The 17,469-nt window shown below is 46.5% G+C and overlaps 1 protein-coding gene across 4 annotated transcripts in view; it reads left to right on the top strand.

Moving 5' to 3' along the window:
• The first annotated feature begins 561 nt into the window (after positions 1-561).
• The window catches only part of MAMLD1 (mastermind like domain containing 1), a 55,355-nt gene continuing 38,447 nt past the window's right edge, over positions 562-17,469 (top strand). For 3 of the 4 annotated variants that reach the window (XM_039867588.1, XM_039867587.1, XM_039867586.1), the window contains exons 1-2: positions 562-851; positions 1,422-1,429. In XM_039867588.1, the coding sequence (XP_039723522.1) occupies positions 755-851; positions 1,422-1,429 (105 nt within the window). In that variant the 5' untranslated portion in view covers positions 562-754. The remainder of the gene's footprint in view (positions 852-1,421; positions 1,430-17,469) is intronic. The other variant, XM_039867589.1, reaches the window with a different exon arrangement.

The following is a 17,469-nucleotide window of genomic DNA, read 5'->3' as shown; positions in this document are numbered from 1 at the left end:
CTGAGTTTGCACATGTCTGTTCATCTGTCATGGAGGGCACATATTGGGGTGGCCATGATCACAGACTGATTGGTTAGATTTTTGTAAACCAGTTCATTAGAGTTTCATGAGCCCCTTCTGACATCCATTGCTTCCTTCCGCTGACTGTCAGGTTATGAACTGTTAGCTCACTTGGCTGGGTACAGGAGTGAGAGTTGCACCTTCTATGGGCCATAAGGCTTACTCTAGTAGAGCTGAACGGGCTGCTCGTAAGCCATCACCTGATCCAACCACCATGGTTTTCATATAAGAAAGCTGTGTCAAGAACAGAAGAGCCATTCCCCAGCTCTCACTGCCTACCATACAAAAGCAAAGCCAGACCCAGTACCCATATTCCCTGCCTTTAAACCTAGTGTGATTTTAATTATATCAGGCTGTTTCTCCACCCATCCCTAAAGTCTCCAGTTAACTTTGCCCAGCCCCGTGGCCACCACCTGCCATCTCATCCCATCCACCTTCCTCACAGAAGTGCCCCTCATCTCTGCGGGAGAGAAGGGATCAACGAGGGTGGTGGGGTGGTGAGAGAGAAAAGAAAACGAATGTGGCTGGCTCCGCCCAAACCTGTTCTCAGAGTGGAAGTTTGTGATTCACGCGGTCAATGGTCTGTCTCATCTTCGTATCTGAAAGACAGTGTACTTTTTGTCTCCCTAAGCCCTGTGTCTAGGTCGTTTGGGAAACACCTTGGAGAGTCGAGAATAAAATTGCAGGTCAAACAATGGATGACTGGAAAAATCGGCTTGTAATCAACAGCATGCTTCCCCATTTCGCCATGGTGGGAAATCGTCAGGAGCCCAGAAAGCTCCAGGAATCGGTCAGACAATGGGCTATTGGGGGGAGGGGGGTGTTGAATGCTTCTAATCTTAAACTTGAACGTAAGATGTATTATTGAAATTCTGTGTGCAGACTTAATGGCAGGGAACCAACCCCAAATGTAAGGAATTGGAATCTGACCTAGAAAAGATCTAGGAGGTGAGTGACCTTACCCCTTGTGAATTTCTGGAAGAGCAGGAAATACAGTCCAAGGCTCCATCTGGATTCTCAGTCCAGTGATCTCCACACTGCTCCCCTTTAACTAGAAAGGGAGGAAGGGCGAGAAGGAAGACAAGCCTACTTTTTCCCTTAATAGAAACCGGGAATGTGGGAATGACAGGCACTAGATGTATTGCATTAACTTCCTGGTACCACTGAGAACAGGAAGCCAGTGAGTAAGGCACAGAAAGAGATTCCCATTCAGCTCTCTGGCCCTAATGTCCTTTTAAAAGCCCATTTGACCAATTTCTACTTTCCTCCCATGGAACTCAGACATCATCCACGTGCCTGAAACTCAGGGTTAAGGATTCCAGTGGTAGTTCTAGGAGCCAAGATGACAGAAGGGACCATGAGAGCCATTGGTTAGTTTAATTTGACAATAACAGCCTGCAACATCACCAGGCTACTAAGATTAGTTCGGTTGGTAGGAGTTGCAGCAAACACAATGGCTGTTATCTCAGTGTATTAGTCCACAGACCTAATCTCTGAAATTAATAGAGCAGAGAGGAAATGGCTCTTATAGAGCCGTGGGTCTGCTTCCTTCCTGTTCAGAGAACTGGGAGCTCAGGGCTCTGAGGTAATGTCATTTCACATAACTAGAGGGCCTGCTTCGTCCGATCCCAAGGACAAACCACTTTCAGTAAGTCAGTGTTCTATTTAGTCTAGGATTCACTGTGTGCACGGGGGTGGGGAGGGGTTGTTGAAGTCTTGCTTCTATACTTTTTTTTTTCCTCATTGTCTTCCACCAACAATGTATTGAGAATGTAGTATCAAATTGTCTATCTAGGCATTTACAAAACTTGGTTACTAGAGTTGCAGCTCTCACAGAGGTGGCGTTCAGATGAGATGTCCGAGATGGAGCAATTACTTGGCCAGCAGCCTGTCCTCCAGATTGCCGGTTCTTCAGTCAGGCACTGCCTAGAAGGCAGTCTCTAAGCTCTATCCTAACTGCCATTTTATGTCTTGCTCTTTCGTGGTGAGCAACCGAGTCAGTGAAGGAAAATCTCTTGGTAATGCATCCAGAGCCCATGACCAGTTTCAGTGTGACTTTCAGTTTCTCCTTTGTGTCACGCTTGTTTCTTTCCCAGGAAAAAAGAATGGGTGGGTTGTACTTGCAGGGGTCGTCATCTTCTCAGGTGCCCCACAAATACCCTTTAAAAAAATATGACTAGCAAGTAACTGCTTTGGTTTTGATCAGAGTAGACCTCAATGCCAGAAAGGTTTTACTTAGATGGATCCTTAGAGTAGCCATCTGCACCCTCACTCTGAAGTTGCCATTGCTCACGCTATTTCTAGGCTTGGCTTTTGTTTGCAAATGGCCTTTAGAGCCCTTTCTAAGGCTTGCCAAAATTCACCTGCATTGCTTTAGAGTCTTGGACTCTAAAGTCACACCTTGGACTTGATCAAAATCGACTCTTCTCCCACTTCCGTGGCACACCTTGTTCTTTGCCCTTGGCTCTGAGTGACCTGTTTCTGAAACTCTAAGCTATCCTAAAAGACCCGGGATTTGCCCCAGTTGAGGGGGATCCAAAAATATGTTTCACGTTCCAAAAGCAAGTTCTTCACAGTACGAACCAAATTTGTCTTGGAAGATACATGTGGTCTCTGACGGGGATGACAGTGAGGGTGCCTACTCTTTTGGCCGGGCATAATAGGAATATGTGGAGCCTGGGCAGGCCAGACACTGCTGCTATCATCAGCTGGTAGCCAGGGCGACTCGTGGTTTGAGCATAGCTGAACATTCGTGGCTAGTCGATCCCTGCAGCCTCAGGAAGATGCTGGTGCTCACACAGAGCTCTGCTGCCCACACTGAGGATCTCGGCAGCCCAGGTGTTTGCCAACTGAGGGACAGAGATGAGCAGATGAAAATAAAATGGCCTTTCGGTTCACAATGAAGCCTGCTGTCCAAACAAGTTATTGCAGGGTCCAGAATGTTAGCAGCAGCAGGAGGTCCCTTTACAGAAGCTAGGCTTACAGTTCCAGGGTGTGGCCTGAACCAGATTTCAGCTGTTTCTGTTGCTTGCTTTCCCTCCGACGCCTCCTAAAATCCAGGGATTACAACCTGCACCCCAGTCCCAGGAAACCGTGTGCATCTAGAAGCACATCCCTTGCATACCACACTCCTCCATCCTGAAAACATCCTCAACATGGAGATCTGATTCAGACATTCAACTTACCTGGTTCTCTTGTCCCTTCTCAAAAAAACAAACTAACAACAACAACAACAACAACAACAACAACAACAACAAACATTTTAACTCAAGGTCTCTTAATAAAATTCTGTCAGTCTCAAAGGAGAGCTCTCGTAAATATCCCTGGGATTTCCATGTGAATAATTTATAGCCCTCATACAGGAAAATGTCCATCTTATGTGACAGTTGGTCTTGGCCTCAGACCAGGGTTCAAGACACCTGGATTCTAGTCTTGTTTCTGCTCCTAACTACCTATGTCCATCCTTTGCCCTCCCTGAGGACAAAGGTCAAATGAACCAGGAATAAAGATAGCCACCTTTAATTGAGCATTGACTGGGTGTCGGGCACTTGCTAAACATGTTGGGGGCATTATCTCCTATAATCCTTGGCATAATCTTGAGATGAAGAGGGTAGCTCCAGGAAACTAAGGCTCAGAGAGGTTAAGCAATTTGGCCAAACTCACTGAGCTAAGAAGTGGCAGAGCTCAGAGCCTCCTCTCGTCACCACTGTATTCTGCTACCTCTTAGATCTAAAACATGTTGAAAATCACAAAGCGCTGAGCACAGATCAGGCAGGAGTAGTCACAAGAAATCTCGGTAATGCAAGTATCTTTTCAGCATTTGTTCATTCATTCAGGAGCATGATTGCTTAATGACTCTTGTGATTGGGAGAACAGCAAAATTTTACCTTTTGAACATTTGGGCATCTGCCCAAGGTTAATAAGGCATCCAGCCTGTGCAGTTAGTCTATGGAGTTTTAACAGGAGGCAGAAGGCAGAATGTTTGGTCCTTCTCTTTGAAGTTAAGATCTCTATTTCTTCTCCAGATTAGTGGGTATGTTGATTACTAGTGTGAGACTCTCTATAGCATCAGCACTCCAGATGGGAGTGCTCCAGAGCCTACGTGGAATTGGAACTCAATGTGTACGTCACATGTTGTCTCTGTCTCAGTCAACAGCCCACCACAAGTTGCAAAGATTCCCCAGCTCTGAGCAGCCACCTATTCTGTTCACAAGGCAGTGCCAGATAAAATGGGGGTGCTGAGGGCATTAGACAGACAGTTGGAGGAGGAAGGAAATACTGTGCTCATTGCTCATTTTCTGTATCTCATCATTTAATGACAATAAATGGCTCATTCTATAGGTTACAGTGAGTTGGCATGCCCAACATTCTTTCTGAGATTCTCAACCATTGTCCCTCTTGATGGATGAGGACACTAAGGTCTGAGAAATCCAGTGACTTACAGAAAGGTGCCCATCGAGAAGGTGGGGAACTATGTCAAGGGTCCTCATTTGGGTGGTCCCTAGTGCAGCCTGCTTTCTACTCACAGTATGACCGAAACCAGCTCCTCATCCCTTCTTCTCACCTCTAAATGCAAGTGGGGCTAAGGAAGCCTGGGGAGACCTGAGCGTAACAGGGAACGTGGAGACTTTGATCGCTACAAAAATCCTGGCCTCGTTCTAGATGGCCTCTTCTTCAGACTGGCAACCTTTGAAATAGATCTGTTCACCTCCTGCTGGCTGTGTGATCAGGATTAGGGTTTGTATCTCTCATCCTTGGAGGTACATGCTTTTCTTTGTAAACAGAGCACGGGACTCTCAGTAAGGAGACCTTGAGTTTGATCCCAGGGCTGTAACTAGCGCTTCATGAGACCTTCAACAAATACCTTTCCTCTCGAGACCACATTTCCAGGGTCCCTCCTATGTGTCCAGCCCTGGGCTGGACCTTGGGCTACAGCAGCAGTTCACAGTCAAGGAGCAAACGATTTCCAGACCTCTACTGGTAAGAATTCTGTCTTGTTCCGTAGTTCTCCTTGTCTTATGCTGGAACTGGGAGGAGATGGTGGTTGATGGCTCACTCATGTCAGCTGCTTTGTATGCATTAATTAGCTCATTTGCTCCTGTGGTGTGGGGATTCACATTTCCACTTCACCAGTGAGAAAACTGAAGGTCCAAGAGTATAGAGACTTTCCCAGTGTTACAGAGTCAGTAGGCAGGAAATTCAGACTGCGAAGGCAGGCACCCTGACTCCAAAGTGCTTCCCTCCCTGCTGCTTCCCATTCCTAGCTTAGGAGCTCAGATAGTTAGGCCTTCTGCAGGCCAGTGTGACTCTTAGGGACAAAACAAGAGTCCCAGGTTGCCTGGAGATTTTATTCCAGTGGCAGAGATAGCCCACAAATAGAGAAAGTGTGGAAGCATCTTTACTTCATCCTGGTGGCTCCCTGGAACCTTCTGGCCAGAATCGTCCACTATCCAGCCTGTGAACAGTGAGCCAGGCTAATTAAAAACCCCACAGGAAGATCAGAACAGCCAGCTGGGACCTGAGCTGAATTGTCTAAATAGCCATGGAAGCCCGGAGAAGAAGCCCAGTGTCTCCTGCTCCATTCAGGCTATGGGCATGTTGCAGGTTCAGCTCTGGCTCAGGAGGCGGGAGCTATGTGTGTGGCCCCACTTCCAGGAACAAGGTGGTCCAGGAATCAAATCATCGCGGAGGCAGCTGTCCCTGACACCGAGATCTTGCATGAGTTTTGGGTTTCAGTCTCCGCATCAGTAAAATGGGGTTAATAATCTGCCCTCTGCCCACGTCAGGGTTTCTGGATGACGATGAACAAGATGTGGATATGAACGTGGTATAAACCACACAGGATTTAACTTCTGTTAGCACTTTTTTTTTTAATCATGAGAGATTGGCACTGGCTCAGAAGGGCTATGGGAAACGTGTGTCCTTGGAGTTCAGGTAGAAACACGCAGGACCCCTGAGGATATCTCAGTCTCATCAACAACCCCACTGCACTGAGGAGAGCTGGATTTATGGTGTAGCTCTGAGCATTCTGGGTCAAGGCCTGCAGTGCGTATGCGCCTTTCTATTTTGGGGATCCTCCCCATGGAGCACGCAGCTGTTCGCTCCCTTTGCTCCCTCCTCCTCTTCCTGCAGCAAGGGTCCTTTCCTGCTCCAAACACCCAACCGGGGCGGGCCTTCAGACGGATCTCTTCCGCCAGGGCTGAGGGCTGCACCATACCGCTGGGCTCTGCATCTGGGTTCTGTCTGGATAGCCCAGTTCAGCAAACCGGTGACCTGAAAATTGCAGTCTGTTTGAAGGAGAGGATGCTGGTAGGGGGAGTTCTATTTGGCAGCTGGCTTCTGCTGGCATCTGGGAGCTTGGTACTGCTTATTTCTGGACTTCTAGGAGCCCACGCTGGCCTCGTCTGCATTTCTGCCTGGCTCCTGCTCCCAGCTTTCTTGACATTAGGCCCAAGGTGACAGGTGTTTGGAGCTTGAGCTCCTTGGGGAAGAGAGCAGACCCCAGGTTGGAGCTGCAGGAGAGCCCAGCTGAACTAAGGCTCGATTACCATCCCCTATAGGGTATGTGCAAACCAGGGGGCTGGCCCTGGGGATGGGGGCCTGGGACTCCCTAAACTCTAGGTTGGCCTGCGGCAACCGAGGCCTCTTGCTTTTACTGAAAATCCCCAGCTGGAGAGCTCAATGTTACTTGCTTGCAGACATGTATTTGGGTCATATGCTGCCCCTGGGGTGCTGAGTTCAATGAACTTGGGGTGAGGGGAAGCATGTGTTTCTAAGTTTTGGGCTACAGATTTTGACTTCTGTGGTCGATATAGAGTAATTTGCCCAAACCCTCCCTCCTTCCCTTTTGCCTTTCCTTCTCCTCCCCTTCCTTCCTGCCTCTCCATTCTCCTCCTCATTTCCTACCTCCCCTCTCACCAGATCTTTAATCCCAAAGGACCAAAGTAAGAAAGGCAGGCGGGAGCCACAGGCAGCTGGACTTAACTACTGGAGGCCCAGACCCAAGGCCCAGGCATAGCTGCTGCTACTACTACCTCCCTCTCCCCTGCCCCTCCACACAAACTTGCCTCTGTCTGCCTCCCTCCAGTGCTGTTCAGTTCAGTCACTCTCCTGACTTCTCACCCAGAGCTTTTTCATTCAGTTGCTTCCCAAGTCTGTCAGCTCTGTGACTGTGAGATCTCTTGCTCATATGCCCCCTAACTCGTGGCTCGGTACCTGGCACAAAGTAAATACTCAGTAAGCAATGGCTGCTGTTCCTCTTGGCCAGAAATCATCCCAAGCCACCTCCTTTGTTGAACCTAAGAGGCCAAGAACACACAAAGGAGAAGGGGCGTGCACAAGGTCATTGGGCCAGTTAGTAAATTCATTATAGCTTCTGAAAAGAGGTTGTCTCTTGGCCTTGTGCTAGATACGGGAAAGGAACAAGATAATTTGCAGGAAACCTTTTGCTCCAATGGTTAATTCAAATCTGTAGATGCCAGCTGAGCCCTGTCACGAGGCTGGCTTCTCTAGGGGTATAGAGATGAGGAGGAAACAGCCCTGGTCTTCAGAGAGCTGCTATGTGGAGACAGAAATATACAGGCCTAGCATGGTGGCCTTGACATTGACCAGAGCAGTCGGCTGGGAATAAAAGGGGTAGAAGGTGAGGCCGTACAACATGGGAATTGTTCAAGAGTATAGAAAGGCTGTATGAGCAAGGCAAATGGGCATTGTGGAGGAGGCAGTGTTCTCTCCTTTCACTGGAGCCTGCGGAGCACTCCACCAGCAGATGCTCAACGATAACTGTCTTTAGTGAAGGTGAAATGTGGCATTTGGGAGTGCTGTGGACCTTGCCCAGTTCAGAAGTGGTCACCTAACTTGGACCATGGTCAAAATCTTGAAACTTTTCTGTTCCAAAAATGTTACCTACCATTCTCTTGTGAATAGTAGGCCTACGCGGCCTCCTGCAGTGTGAGGAGGACAATTCGGAAATAATTATTTCCCTTGGGGAAGATGCTCAGCCTGTGCTCTATGTCAGTGATTGGCAAATTCTACCCCAGGAGCTAAATATGGCCCACAGCCTGTTTTGGTAAATAAAGTTTTATTAACATACAGCCACACTCAGTTGTTAACATATTGCATACTGCGGAGTGCAACAGAGGCCACGTGGCTTGCAAAGCATAAAATATTTACTACTGGGGCCTTTACCAAAAACATTTGCCATCCCTTGATCTAGGACACTGGGCTTTGCTTCATTTTTTCCAAGGCTGTAGTTTCCCCTAGTAAATGGGCACTGCCCTCTGTGCCGTTTGAGGAGAAATCATGGATCTTCATGCCTCCCCAAGGGTTCTGCTCCTTTCCTCTGCCAAAGCTGGCCTGACCCTTGCTCTGGATCCCATCCCTTCTCCAGTGTCCTTGCCTTGGTAACTGGTCTTCGTCCTTTCTGCAACATCCATTTCTCCCTCTCCCATCGGCATCCAGAGAGACCTTTCACAGATGGGTCAAGCCGATCATTCCTTTGCTTAACAACCTCCACCCAGTGGCTTCCCACTGCCAATAACCTACAATTCACCCCCCTCCCTAAGGCCGGCAAAGCCCTGGGCGAGCTCACGGCTGCTTCCCAGGCTCGCTGTTCATCAAGCCCATTGGCCACCTGCCCTTCCCTGGAACACGCCAAGAGCTTTCCCCTTGGGCCTTCTCACTTCTGCCCTGTTGCCCAGAGCGTTCTGTTCCCAGTCTGTCTCCTGGCCTGTATTTAGATGTCTGCCTAAATGTCTCCTGTTCTGAAGAGCCACCTGGCCACTGTCACGTCACTATTTTTTCAGTCCTCTGAAGAATATTGCTCATACTCTGTTCTTGTTCTTGTTCACTTACTGTTTGTCCCACTGGAATTCTAGCTCCTTCTAAGTCTGGTTCACTACTTCCCTCCTTGGTGTATGCTCATTCTGGGGAGATTTCTGTGCTGGGCTTACTAGATAGCCCTCCTTTGTATGGTTAGAAGCTTCATTTCCCTAGAGGACGAAAAACCCATTGCCACTGTCTCTAGTTGCCTCTGTTTCTAGAATAAGCTTCTAGGCACTGAAATTGTCTAGTGTTCGGGCTGCTTGTGTGACACCGTCAGAAAATCTGAACATTTTCTTGCCTCTTTTCCTTCTTCGAGTCAAGCCTTTGGTGTTTAGAACAATGAACCTGGTCGATATAAAATGCCTCCAGGAAGCCAGCCGCCAAACACCAACACCCAACATCTGCTTTCTGAATATATGGCTTCAAAGAGCTAAGTATACAGTAACTAACTGCTATCCATTCTATTTTTTAAAGCCACATGACATCTAAGGAACTTAGAAATGCCTTGCCCTTTCCTGTAGTTAAATCTGACATAAAATTACTTTATTGGAAGCATTTTAACAAACAAAAATCTCCCCTGTTTTCACCAGTAATTCAGCTTCAATTTCCAGGTGAGAAAAAGATAATTATGAGTGACTGCAAGGAGACAGTTTTGAGATTTATGTTAATAACACATTCAGGGTAAGTCTTATTCATCTGCCCCAGTCACTGGAGCTTCTTACAGAGAGGTGTAGAAAGAAGGAAATATCTTGTAGAAACACCCCCTGATCATCAGCGCCATCTCCGCAACCATCACCATGACAACCACCACCACTACCACCATCAACACCTCTACCACCACCATCACTGCCTTCACCACTACCACCCTCCTCTCAACCTCGAGCACCATTACTACCACTATCACTGCCACCATTACTTTCAACATCATGTAGACCGCCGCCACCACCACCACCACATCACGACCACTGTCAACACACACACACATACGCACATGCACGCACGCACGCACGAAGCAGGGGAAATTTGTCAGGTTATGTGATGCGTTCCATGATGCAATCACAGACACTTTCTACGTATAGCGAAAGAAATGAGGATTTTTTAGATTGTCGTTATTTTCAGTGTGTAACCTACTCCTGTTGCTATGTGCTTTGGGGCTGTGGAATATCAGCATGTGTTTCTGGCCAAAATTAAATTAGGATTAATTATAAGAAACGCCAATGTCTCCAAGTACACACTTTAAAAAAAAAAAGATAAGTTTAGATGACAGATCTTTCACTTCATAAAAGAATTTACTGAGGATTTCCTTTCAATGGCAAATTCTTGTTGCATTTTATTAGGATTTGGGTTACAAAAGTTAGCCTTGCACACAGCTGTTCAGGAGTGCAGCCAATGAATAGAGGCAGATCTGCCTTGAATGGCAAATGCTGCTGAGTAAACTACGTTAAAGGCTATTTTAGGACCACGAAGAATGTGTTTGCATTTTCAAGAGTGAAGAGAGAGAGAATATTTATTTGGTATGTATGTCATGCCAGGCACGGTGCTCACTTTACATCTCTAAGCTCATGTGATCTTTATAACAAATTTATGAAGTGGGCCTCACTCTCCTAATTTTGGTTGCACAGCATTGTGAACCTGCTGAATGCTACTGAATTGTACTCTTCCAAACGTTAATTTCATGCTCTGTAAATTTTACTTGAATTAGAAAAAGGGACTTAAATCATTTCACAATGTACGCATATATTAAATCATCACGTTCTACACGTTTTGAACAATCACATTGTACAACCTAAATATATACAATTTTTGTCAATCATGCCTCGTTGAAAGTGGGAAAAAAAGAGGACCCAGACCATGGGGTGGATCTCTGGACTGACCTGATGTTCCTTATGCCATGTCCCCTCCCAGCCTCTATGTCTGTGGCAGCAGAGCTCAAACAGCCTGGCTCCAAAATCTACTAACTAGGGTGGGTGCATCTGCAAACAGTTAGAAGTTTTTAGAGCCAGGAGTTGGTGCTGTGTGGCTAAAATGTGCTTAATCTAGAAGCATGGCCTCCAGAATATGCACTGGACTAACCAGGTGTTTCTGGATTCTTCTTCCACGTACACAGTTGTCAGGATTCCCATGCAAACAAATTCCTTTCAAGGTCTAAAGCCTTTTGCCATTTTATTTAGCCTCATGTTTGGGGCACAAACAGATGCAAAGTCACTTGTGCCTAACCTTCATGAATCATCCTTCACGCCTTCCAAGGCCTGGTACCTAATTTTGTCCTTCGTATCTTACATTATCTTGCATAAAGAAGATTCCCCCCAAATTGTATAAACTTCAATCCCCATAAAACAGAAATGCGCACCTGGGTACAGGGGGAATAGTTGCTGAGCAATGAGCAACTCTTTTTCTCTTCACCCCATTTAAACTACTCAAATAGATGTCCTGGCGATGGGAAAGAGTGTCATTTTGGTCCTGACCCTGCCATTGCAACCCACTGGGGCCTTGCTGTAAGGCAAGATATTGCCGCCATGTTCATTAGTCACGAGCGTAAGTCTTAAAGATTTTCTGGATGGAAAGCCATGGCTACTCCACGTAGTGTGTGATTCCCACACAGCTGAAACTACCCCTTCTGCCCTCTTCACATATAGAAATTCAGGTCTGCCCAGTGGCCTTGGCCGCCACCAATCTCAGATCTGTGGCGTCAAACCTCAACTCTGCCTCCACTTTTCTCCTTCCCTGAGTGATTTTGGGCTCATTAGCTTAATTCAGGTGAAACACAGATGACACTTATTCACCTGAGTCCTGCACAGACAAGGTCCTCTGAACTGGTAGAGTGTACTTGGCTTTGACCTTCAGCTTCTATTCCAGCCCCAAGGCAGCACCTGTTTCATCTGTAGGCTAGCTTTGCCAAATCCACTCAGCCATTTGAAAAGAACTCCATCTTTCTCTTCTCCCTCAAGATATCATCTTTATCCTACTAATGATGCTACATTGGAATGTGTTTGTAGGAGACTATCTCAGGGTTTCTTACTGTGAAAAGAGGTCAACCTGGGTGTCAGAGTCTGGCCCACGGGCACATCTCTTCCTGGCTTGTGGCCTCACCAGCCCTAACACGAGTGAGAGAGACCAGCCTCTAAGGGCCTGGCATTCTGACAGCTCAAGAGTGGTAGGTTAGGGCTCAAGGAAGGCTTATTCAATGATAGAATACTTCGTCTTCTCAGGGGATGGCGCAGTAGACGTTAAGAGGTCATTAAATCCATATGCATCTATAGGTTTAGGGCCATTCTTAGAGTTGCCAGTTCTTCCAACTGGTGCATCCACATTACACAATGGAAGGAGACAGTTCTAAAAAATCCCTCACCCAGGTCAGTTTGTTTCTGCATTTATTGGTACTACCACTCAGATAGCTCTGCTTGAAGCTTGTTGAAGCCACAAGTCCTCATGTTGGGGTGGCTGAATGCTACATACAGTGTGAGAGAACTGAGAATAGTGAGTGGTAGAGAGCAGCAGGAGGTGAGATTTTAAAGCCACCGCTGGCTGTCAGATCAGTGCCGTCATAACTAGGCCACTCGCCTCCTGCCACCCCCACATGATACCCCATCGTAGCAGATGTGTCCTTAATTGTCAAAGAGCAAGCTGAGGCCCACACAGAGGGCCCAAACACCCACTTTACGGAAGAATCAATTGTGGCTTTGGAAAGGGGGAGTGACTTGCTTACAGTCACAAAGCAAATGGAGGAGCTAGGACTTAAGTGCAAGTCTTCCAATATCTATTCCAGAGCTCCTTCCTCCACCCCACCTGGCTTCTGCCTGCGTGGGGTGCTGAGCATGCAGCGTGCTGGCTCAGGGCAAGCCAGAGAGAGGCACCAAGAAATCCCCTACTCATGGGTCAAGGTTCTTGCTCCAAACCACCTGTTAGCAGAGATTTGTTCCAAGACAAACTGACTCTTCTTGAAACCAATCAGCATTCAGGATTCTCTGCCATTCCCAGCTACCCTGGGACTCTCCAGAGCTTCATGTCTTGCAATTCTAGAAATGCTGAAAATCCTGTTTGTTCTACGGAAAGGTCAGTTTCAGTTTGTGGGGACATTCTTCTGAAAAACAAACATGCAAATGATACATATACCCAAATATAGGCATTTATATTATACACATGTATACTCATCTGATCCTTTGTATATATTCAAGCATATTCTTTCTTTCTCCACCCCCATCCTCTTTCTCTTCCTGCAAACCCAATCCTGATGCATCATTGTCTTATCTCTTCTGGGGCCACCTCCACTGTGTCCCCCATAGTGCCTTCATTTCTTTCTTCTGAGCAAGTCTACTGAGGACTACCCTTGTCTCGGAGGGCTTGAAATCCAATCTAGTTGGCAAACATCAGTTTCTTGGAAACTCAAGGAGAACTCATAGGTACCTCGTAGGAACTGTACATATTTTTGCTGGCGTTTCATCAATGTTCACGTTAAACCTCTAGCTAAAGTGTCCAAAATTAAGTGTTTATAACAACCTGCCACACTTCTTTAGGAAGTGTACTATATATATGCTTTATTCTCTTTATGTCCATTTTATGAGCCTAGACTGTACTCTCATAATCTAGACCTTTTCCAAGAAATCTTTGTCCTTTTTACCATTCTGGACTGAAAATGTAGAAAAGGGGGAAATTGTCATATGTCATTGTTCAGAGAGAACCAGAAGTAATATTGACTTCAGAGCTGAACTTGGTCTCTATCAGAAGGGTTGCCTTTGTTTTCTCATTATTTAGGGGATGGGGAAGCCATCACATGATTTCAAATGCATTTTAATGAATGCTTATGAGGTCGTGGGGATCACATTGGTGGCTTTGTCTGCCGATTATGAAATGGGAGTCTTTAGGCATTCATGAATGGAAATAGTCATTCCTTTCTAAAAGATGCCAGGACACCAGCCCTCCCCCACCCTGCTCCCCCTCCACACACCAAAGGCAGGAGTTGTAAGGGCTCAGGCTGGGAATTAGGACACCTGAGGTCTAGTGTTATCATTATACCCTAACTAGATATGTGACCATAAGCGAGTCACATCCCATTCTGTTTTGTATAAAAAGAGATTGAGATGTGCTCTCTAGAAATCCTGCCAGTGGCTACTGATTCACTTATTGTGAAAAAAAAATCTCACAGTGAGTGGGCAGGATCATGGCCTGAAGGAGGTAGAGGCTGGCTGGTAGCTGGGACCAATAGCTTACTATTGGAGTCCACAGAGACTGGAAAACAGCACATGTGTGAAGCTGTAAATTTCATTCAGAAGGGTCTAGAACCTTGTTTGGGGACTTGTTGCCCCCCCCAATGCTAAGTTGAGAGGGGAAGTCATTCGGAGTGGGAAGCTATCTGCTGCATTTGATCTAAAAGGTTTGGCTATGGAGTCAGTCAACACCCATCCCAGGTAGGCTGACCTCTACCTAGCACCCACTGGCCCAGGTGACTCGGCAAAGGTGCCAGTGTGCACTGGGCATGGAGGAAAGCTCAGCTGGCTTCTAGCAATTGAGATGAGTAAGAAATCATGGGACTGCACAAGGGGAGACACTCAGGCGAGCCTATATGTAGGGGCAAAATTAACTGGATAATAGATGTCCGCACCTCACCAGTGCCTGGTGACAGCAGCAGATGCATTTAGAGTGAGGCTGGGCAGTTCCATGTCAACATGGCTGCTTTCCCTGGTCTTATTTGGGCTTGGCTGTGGTTCTGACCAGTCAGCCAAGGTGCCGTAGGCTAACTGTTGAAAGCTCTCACCATAAAATCCAAAATGCAGAGCTGCATTTCTAACAAAGTAGAGTCTCCTAAGTCCATTGAAAAAGGAAAGCTCAAAAGAGGCTCCCATCTCCCCCTCTGCTGACACTGTAGCTCAGCCAGCATCCCCTGTACCCCCAGGGACAGCAAGGCCAGCCTGTCCCCTGATTAGGCATGCTCACAAAGCATTCAATGAGGCGAGCACCAGTGGCTGTCCAGTTGCAGGGTTGGCACAGCAAGCATGGCACTCGCTCCAGCAAATTGGATCCACCAGCAGTAGGACTGCCATCGACACCCTATTGTGGCATCCTGGCATCTACTTCATCTTTGAGGAGCTGGTTGGGTTCCGGAATTGGAATTGATTGTGGAACATGGGCTTGGATGCACTTGATGGGTGCCTGCAAAGTTACGTGCACATGCTCTCTCATTTTGGAGAGCTGGAGACCCCTATCCTTTGCCAGTGGTTCCTAATATTACCTTTAGCACCCAGGGGTCATACCTTGCTTTCCCCACTTTCTGCCACCTTAGTCCCAACAGGTTAATAGCAGACCAGCAATTAAATGAAAGGTCTAGGAGCAAGAGATTCCAAGATTTTGCAGCTCACAACCCCTGCCTTTCCTCCCTTCAGATCCCCCAATCCTCTGCCTGATTCTACAAAGACTTCACTGTCGTTAAACCTGTCTTGCAGTCCAAGACATCACGAATAGCACATTGGGCCCCACCACTGCCAGCTTGGACTCCCTGCAGGATATCCTACATAACACCCACACTCAATCTTTCCTTATTGATCCATTTCAGACATTTCTATTTTCATTATCTCGTATTTATTTGAACTCTTTGGAAGAATGTGGAAAAGACCAAATTTCAGTTTGGGACCTGATGACTTGTTTGTAGGCCACCCCGTAATTGATTGAATGAATGGCCAGGCAAATTTGTGCCTTGGTCATTTCAAAAGAAAAGGCAAAGAAGAAGGCAAGTCTCCCCTCACTCAGAGTGGTGGAGCCTCTTCTGTGGGGATAAGGTGGTCAACGTTCTGCTACTGTGGTGGATTAAGGCAGTGGGTCAGGAGGCAGCTGAGTGGTCATGGAGGGGCCCTGCCTTTGCCTTCCAGCTGAACAACTCTGGGCAAGCCCTGCCCTTTCCCTGGGCCTCAGGGTTCTTGTCTTTAATAGGACAGGGTTGGATTCCCAGGGCCCTTCCACATCTACCCTTTGTAATATCAGCTTCCAGTCAGTGAGGGTCTCCTGGGTGCCAGAGAATCTGTGCCATTCTACTTAAGAGTCAGAGCAGTGTCATGAGATGAGAACCAAAATTACACGCATTTTACAAATGAAGAAATTGGGCCTCATGTCAAGGCCAAGACCTAGCTGTGCTGCCTCCGGAACAGGACCCTATGTCACATGGCCTCTACCCGCACTCTGGGCCAGTGGTTAACAACCTGGCTGTCCATTTAGAATCAGCCAGGGAGCTTTGAAAAAACTTGGATGCCTGAGCCCCACCCCCGATGACATCGAAGCAGTCCATTTGTGGTGAGAGGGCCTGGGAATCTGGGTGTTTCTAAGTGATTCTGTTGTGCAGCAAGGCCTGAGATATGTGGCCTTGGGTGATCTCTTTTGACATTTAGTCTGCCGTGAGAGTCGTGACCACTGTCATTCTAGCACATGGCCCCCAGGCACGTGTTGACCCCCAGTGTGCTAGAAGTGAGGGAACATTAGAGTATCAGCACCGGATGTCCCTGTAAGTCTTCCAAAGCTAAAAGGGAGTTTCTTACTGAAAAAGTGTTTCGAGAGAAATATATCGGTTAGACTGTTGGCATTTGGATGATTTCCAAGCCCCTCTCTACCAACCTCTATTCCTCCACTCCACTCCACTCCCTTTCCCCTCATTTGCAGGTCATGGTCATTGACATGACTGCCACAGATGACTGTATGAAGCATGAAAGAGTAGGAAATACTGTATTACTAATTGCTTTGTTCCCAAAGGTATGCTTTTATAAGTGGTGGGCAGCTCCCCTAAGGTGCAGAGCTCAGATTGGGGCCTTTTCCTGTTGTTTCATATCGCCCCAACCTGAGGATGCATCTGCAGAGAGGAATTTCTTATTTAGATAATTTTATACTTTTTTTGGCTTTACAGGTCATTCTCATTAAAAACAAGCAATACAAAAATGTAGAGAACAGAAAGGGAATTGCATATATGTTCTTAAGTTATTTTTGTAAGCTCATGGCAATGTGTGTGTATGTGTTTATGTGTTTGTGTGTAAAAATAAATGGAATCATGCTAAAATGACTGTTCTGCAACTTGTGCTTTCCTCTAAACAGTGTGTCTTAGACAGCCGCCCAAAACAACACACCCAGATCTACTTCGTTCCTCTAAAAGCTCTGTTGTATTCCTTTATCACCACAGCCTGATGCATTTAACGAAGACAGGGAGGCAACCTAAAAGTTCTATGTCTATGTTATGCTTTTCGTTTTAAAAAATCTGGGTATCTGTAGATAGGCAGGAATCGAAAATATCTTAGCTACTTCTAGTTTGCTCTGAAATGTCTGCCTTTGGCAGCACAGTTCATCTAGTGACTTCTGCATAGTTTCATTGAACTCTCGTTTAAGTGGGCAAAGAATATGCTTTCTGTCATGTTTAGTATACAGATAACATAATGGCTTATTTGAAATGTAATAAGACAGTTTCAATGAAACACAATAAAGAAACAAGCATTATGGTTCCAAAGATAGGTTATATGATATAGTTTTGATAATTATGTCTTAAAACTGAGATATTTGTTTTATCTTACAAGTTTCCTGTTCATTAACTTTAATGTGCCAAGCCTTTATTAAAAACTC

This window comes from Pteropus medius, unplaced genomic scaffold, assembly GCF_902729225.1.
Source record: "Pteropus medius unplaced genomic scaffold, Ma_sr-lr_union100, whole genome shotgun sequence".
NCBI lineage: Eukaryota > Metazoa > Chordata > Mammalia > Chiroptera > Pteropodidae > Pteropus > Pteropus medius.
The sequence above is the reverse complement of the archived record's forward strand: the minus strand, read 5'-3'. Positions and strand labels throughout refer to the sequence as shown.